This window comes from Dama dama, chromosome 4 (genome assembly GCF_033118175.1).
Source record: "Dama dama isolate Ldn47 chromosome 4, ASM3311817v1, whole genome shotgun sequence".
Lineage (NCBI taxonomy): Eukaryota > Metazoa > Chordata > Mammalia > Artiodactyla > Cervidae > Dama > Dama dama.
The window spans coordinates 48,162,252-48,168,251 of record NC_083684.1 but is presented as its reverse complement, the minus strand read 5'-3'; the positions used below and the strand labels follow the sequence as shown (position 1 = coordinate 48,168,251).

The following is a 6,000-nucleotide window of genomic DNA, read 5'->3' as shown; positions in this document are numbered from 1 at the left end:
GCATCAGGTGGCCAAACTATTGGAGTTTCAGCTTCACCATCAGTCCTTCCAATGAACACCCAGGACTGATTTCCTTTAGGATGGACTAGTTGGGTCTCCTTGGGAAGTCCCTAACCGGCTATACTCCAACACAACATAAAAAGTTAAAAAAAAAAAAAAAGCAGCTAGATGTATTATGTATAACTGACTCACTTTGCTGTAAACACTGTAAATCACTACACTGTAAATCAACTACACTTTGATTTAAAAAATTAATTTTAAAAAAGTCCTATGAGCACAGGCCTGGACCACTTGAGCATTAGCAGTAACAAATCACAGAGGCATGTGGCCAGGGCTGCAGGTGTGGGCAGAGCAGAGGCCTCGCTGTGTCCCCATTGGACAAACTTGTGGATCCAGAGGGCGCTGAAATCCAGCCACTGGCCAAGGTGAATGGGAAGGACTCATCCACCACCCTGCAGTCTTGGTCAGAACCAGAGGGATGGCGGACCAAGGATGCTGTAGGAAATTCCTCAGTAGGGAGGGAAATTTCTTCCTGTCCTCCCCCCGCCCCCCACCCCCCTTCCGCCTTGAAAGAGGTCCACATGCAGCTTTGCTGTTTGTTTGTGCTGCCTGCCTGGAGTTGTAAACACAGCCTATTAAGATAACAGAAGAGTGGGGTCCAAAATTGACCTCCTCTGGTTCATCTTTCAGAAAGAGATTTCTCCTTACAAGATGCAGTTGATTTGCAGCATTCTGGTTAATTTTAAAACAAACCGGTCTGGACACAAATGAACAAAACAAAAACATTTTGGAGAGAAACTGGCTTGCCCAACCCTCCCCTTTTTTGCAAGGTCTACCCAAGTTTCATAGATTAAAAAGAAAAGGTGTTTAATAATTACCTTTGTTGACCTCTGTACCTTCTGGCTTACTCCTCTCCTGGGTATGAGACATGGCCATTCCTAGGACACAGCTGTGTGAAAGAAGGTCGTCAGACACCCAGGGGAGATCCCTGGGCTCCTCGAGGTCAAGGTGAAGGTAAGGCCATTGGTGATGGGAAGGCTGGCAGAGCCCCTGGCCGGGGACCCGAGAGGGCCTTTATCTGGGGAAAGGGAACAGGAAATGACCACCAACTAGTTCAGCCTTGTACTGTTTTATTTTCTCTTCAATGCTCTTTGCATCACTCAATGAAAAAATATCTGTACTGTAGATCTATTATGTGCGAGGGGCCTTAAACTTTGAAACTAATTTTGAGAAAAGCTTTCTTTCCTCAGACTTGACTCCATTAAGTAGATTCTAGAATGTTTTAAAATATTTCTTTTTTTTTTCCATTTATTTTTATTAGTTGGAGGCTAATTACTTTACAATATTGTAGTGGGTTTTGTCATACATTGACATGAATCAGCCATGGATTTACACGTATTCCCCATCCTGATTCCCCCCTCCCACCTCCCTCTCTACTAAAAGCTTTTGAAAAAATGAGCTTGGGCTGCAGAATGACTTTTAGGCATGTCACTGCTGAGATATAGGACCCAGAGGATAGGAGAGGGAGCGTGGGGACGCTGGAGGAATTTGGAAAAGAGCCTGGAACCCCAGTTGCCCCAGGGTCTGAAGGACAGTCAGGATGTTGTTGGACCCGAGCAAATTATGCCTACGAAGTCAACAGCTGCACTTTCTCAACTGTAAAACTGTAGATAATTATCTGCTCGTGAAATCAGTGCTCACAGCCCACAGCTGACTCTATTTGCATCTTGTCCGCTAGAGCATTTGCCGAGTGAACGCCCGTGGCCTCCTTGCAGCCTCCTAGAACTGGCAGGAGGGGAAAATGGAAGAGACGAGCCTGAGAAAAAGGAAGGAGGATGAGAAGTCGATCCAGAGCAGCGAACCCAAGACCATGAGTCTCCAAAAGGAGGTAAGGCCATCCTTGGGGACAGGCCTTTCCCAGGTCCAATCAAGGTGGGTGTACGCAACCAAGTCATCCTCCCCCTCCACCACACACACACAGCACTTCTGATTAAACAATTTCTCGCACTCACACCCCCTTCCTTCTTGCCAGTGAACTCAGCATATTCTTGTGAGGTTAATATGCGTGTGCTTGTATGTGCTGGGTAAGCACCTAGAAGGCTGGTGTTTGCTCAGGCCAACAGTCTTTTCCTAGATAGTCAGAGACAACTTCGGATGTCGGATCCCTGCTACAGCACCTTCACCACATGTGTCCTCTTAAGTTTGAATTCCTCCGGCAGTAGGGAAATCCTATTTCTTCTTAGCCAGTAGCTGGGGTGGCGAGTCTGACATGGGAGTGACATAGGTGATCCCTCTGATCTGGAATGTAGTAAGGGCTGAACCAGGGCTTCCCAAGTGGCGCTAGTGGTAAAGAACTCACCTGCCAACGCAGGAGGTGTAAGAGTCGTGGGTTCGATCCCTGGGTTGGGAAGATCCCCTGGAGGAGGGAATGGCAACCCACTCCAGTATTCTGGCCTGGAGAATCCCCATGGACAGAGGAGCCTGGAGGGCTGCAGTCCATGGGGCCACAAAGAGTTGGACAGAACTGAAGCAACTTAGCACACACAAGGGCTGAACTTGGAGTTGCCTGCAGCCTCGAGAGGAGTCAGATGGGGGCGTCACTGGACCTGTGAGGAGGGAGAGGTTTGGGGGTGTGGGGGAGTGAATGGACAAGCTTCGGGCTCAGAGGATGAGGAGCAAGGGCCCCCAGAGTGAGGTCAGGATGGAGTCAAGGGCAGGAGGAGTGGGCTGGGCTCTGGGCAGAGCCTCCAGAGCTCCCACGTCTGGCTGCGGAGGAGAGGAAGGAGGGACCAGGGGCTTGACAGGGAGCATCATGTGGCTTGACTGTGTGTCACCCTGGGATCTCGGGACCCCAGGAATTGGCTGATGAGCAGCAATACTCTCCTTTTGGCCGTGAGAGAAGCATAGCCAAGCAAACCCTCTGCATGTCCTAAACTTGGGTAGGCAGCTTCAGGGTGAATGCAGAGCTCCGTAGACAGTCAAGGCATTGGTGAGTCAACCTGGGCCATCAGAGGAGGAAATCTGAGATGGCTATGGGAAACAGAAGCTGACACTTCTCTGGACCCCCATTCCTCCAATTGTGTGTCCCTTGGGGGCTGGTCACAGCTGGGCTCCTCCACGTTCTCTGAGTTGGAACCCTGAGTGCAGCCTGTGCCCAGAGAGACAGGCATATGTACGTTCAACTCAGGCTCCAGAAATCAGGCTGGTAATTTCGGGGGGCTGATGTTATAAGCAGGAACATGAAACAGACTATTTTCTTCTTTAGAAACTTTTTCTGAATTCAGGTAGGATTTACACAGAGTGAAACGCACAGACCTTCAGTGTTTAGTTTGATGAGTTTGACAAAGCGGTCACCCCAGAAACTTCCCTCTTGCCCCTTTCCAGGTGGCAACCCCCCACCCCTCTATGTTCTATCTCTGCAGATTAGTTCTGCCTCTTGTGGAATTTCATGGGAATGGAATCATACGGGGTGTGTCCGAGCCTGGTCTCATTGGTAGGAAGGTCGTATTCTACAAGAGGGCATCAGAGAAAGTTCACAACCCCTGAGTGCTTCTGTCCCCGGAGGCCTCGTCACTCACCCCTCACCCCCACGTCCCTGGCCAGGAGCCCCAAACCCTGACTTCACTCTTAGTTTGGGGGAGGAACTCCATGCCACTCGGCCCAGCTCAGAGGCAGGTCCTAAGGGCCTTTGTTGGTGAGTGACTGTCAAGTCAGGCTTTACCACCTGGGCCTCATTGTCAAGAGCAGTAAGAGCTGGTGCTTGGAACCTCAGCCAGGCCTGTGAACTGCATGGGCTGTGCACCCTGGGCAGTAGCTGGATCTTTCTGTTCCTCTGTTTTCTCCTCTGTAGATGAATATGATAATGGCATAACTGACTCATTGTTGCTGTGAGGGTTAACGGACTTAATCCACACAAGCACGGGGCTTTCCAGGTGGCACAGTGATAAGGAATCTGCCTGCCAGTGCAGGAGATGCAAGAGACTTGGGTTGGATCCCTGGGTAAGGAAGAACCCCGAGAGGGGGAAATGACAGCCCACCCCAGTATTCTTGCCTGGAGAATCCCATGGAAAGAGGAGCCTGGTGGGGTCGCAAGGTGTTGGGCATGACTGAGCATGTGTGCACACACAGGCACACACGCAAATCCCCGGGAGCAGCACCCTGGTACTCTCCTTCTAACAGTACAGGGTGAAGGTGCCTGGGACTCTGGGCTGCCTGGCTGTACCCAGCGTGGGAGGGGAGGAGGATGGACGGAAGAGGGCTGAGTCCGGCCTTCTAAGCTGCACCCTGCAGCAGCACTAACTCTTCTCTCCCCCGCTCTACAACCCAGCTGGGCCTGTTCAGCGGCACCTGCTTCATCGTGGGCACCATCATCGGCTCTGGGATCTTCATCTCCCCCAAGTCTGTGCTCAGCAACATGGAAGCTGTGGGACCCTGTCTCATCATATGGACCATGTGTGGGGTTCTTGCGACACTGGGTAACAAAGACGCCCACCCTGGCGATGACCCCCCGTTGCATGTGGGGCAGGATGTTGGAGCTCTGTCTGTGCGGAGTCGTGTCGCTGCCCAGATCCCCCTCAATGCTTGTGTGCAGATGTGTGTAAACTGGGGTTTACGGAATGTCCAACGGCCAGAGCTCAGGATGAGGGGCATGTGGTGGGCCCTGGGAGCACACCCCCCAGTGGGAAGAGCACACCCCTTGGCCAGGGCAAGACCTCACGAGGGGCCCGGGGTCCCCTTTCTCTCTGTATTCCAGGCGCCCTGTGCTTCGCAGAGCTTGGCACGATGATCACCAAGTCGGGGGGCGAGTATCCCTACCTGATGGAGGCCTTTGGCCCCATTCCGGCCTACCTCTTTTCCTGGAGCAGCCTGTTCGTCATAAAGCCCTCATCCTTTGCCATCATCTGTCTCAGCTTCTCCGAGTACGTTTGTGCGCCCTTCTACCCGGGCTGCAACCCTCCCCAAGCTGTCATTAAATTCCTGGCTGCCGCTGTTATCTGTGAGTACCTGTGAGGAACACCACACAGGGGGCAGAGACCTGGTACCGCTGGGGGTGGAGAAACTGGGCTCCTGTACACCCAGAAAGAGGCCGGGTGGGTCTGGAGGCGCCAGTAAGGAGCAGGGCCAGGTCTGGCCTTGGTCCCAAGCCTGATGGCCTTTGCCATCTGGTCTCCGCTCTCCGGGGCCATCAGAGCCCCACAGGACAGCGCTTGGCTGGAGTCTGGCTGCTTCTCTATTGCTCTTAGAGATGGGGGGCCGGGGGGATGGACAGCCCTGGCTAGATTTCAAAGGTGCATGGATATGGCAGTGGAGAGGGGAGGCTGGGGGGGAACGGGGCCTGGGAATGGAAAGGAGACTCCTTCCAGGGCCTTAAGAAAGGAGGGAGATGTTGAGCCCATAGACACAGAACAGTGCCCACCTCTGACTTCCCAGTGCTCATCTCCACGGTGAACGCGCTGAGTGTGCGGCTGGGGAGCTATGTCCAGAACGTGTTCACGGCGACCAAGATGGTGATCGTGGTCATTATCATCATCAGTGGACTTGTCCTCCTGGCCCAAGGTGACCTTCGGCTGGAGGGGAGGGTGGGGCCACACGCCACAGACCACCTGGAGGTCTTGCTGCTAAGCGTACATTTCACGCAGGAATTCAACAGAAATAGTTTCCCAGTTGTTCAGAGTTTGTTTAATAGCCTGAGGTCACTAGTCATCCGCTTCCTTCACACAGTTCCAGTCTAGTCAGCTGATAACTATCTGGCTTGATTACAGGAAATACGAAGAATTTTGAAAACTCTTTTGAAGGCGCATCATCGTCTGTGGGCTCCATCAGTCTGGCATTATATAATGGACTCTGGGCGTATGATGGATGGTAAGGCACTCAGTCTAAGACAGCACACATCTGCCTGTGGCTTTCTTTAGGCTATCTTCCTGAAACCACATGGAAAGCAATGACTTCTCCTTTTGGGGGTTTGATGGGGCTCTAACATATACCTTCACATCTCCCTTT

The 6,000-nt window shown here is 52.2% G+C and overlaps 1 protein-coding gene across 2 annotated transcripts in view; it reads left to right on the top strand.

The window, feature by feature from the left end:
• Positions 1 to 875: 875 nt before the first annotated feature.
• SLC7A9 (solute carrier family 7 member 9) overlaps positions 876 to 6,000 on the top strand; it is a 33,621-nt gene continuing 28,496 nt past the window's right edge. For both annotated transcript variants that reach the window (XM_061138945.1, XM_061138944.1), the window contains exons 1-6: positions 876 to 1,014; positions 1,739 to 1,888; positions 4,328 to 4,475; positions 4,754 to 4,996; positions 5,431 to 5,556; positions 5,763 to 5,862. In XM_061138945.1, the coding sequence (XP_060994928.1) occupies positions 1,802 to 1,888; positions 4,328 to 4,475; positions 4,754 to 4,996; positions 5,431 to 5,556; positions 5,763 to 5,862 (704 nt within the window). In that variant the 5' untranslated portion in view covers positions 876 to 1,014; positions 1,739 to 1,801. The remainder of the gene's footprint in view (positions 1,015 to 1,738; positions 1,889 to 4,327; positions 4,476 to 4,753; positions 4,997 to 5,430; positions 5,557 to 5,762; positions 5,863 to 6,000) is intronic.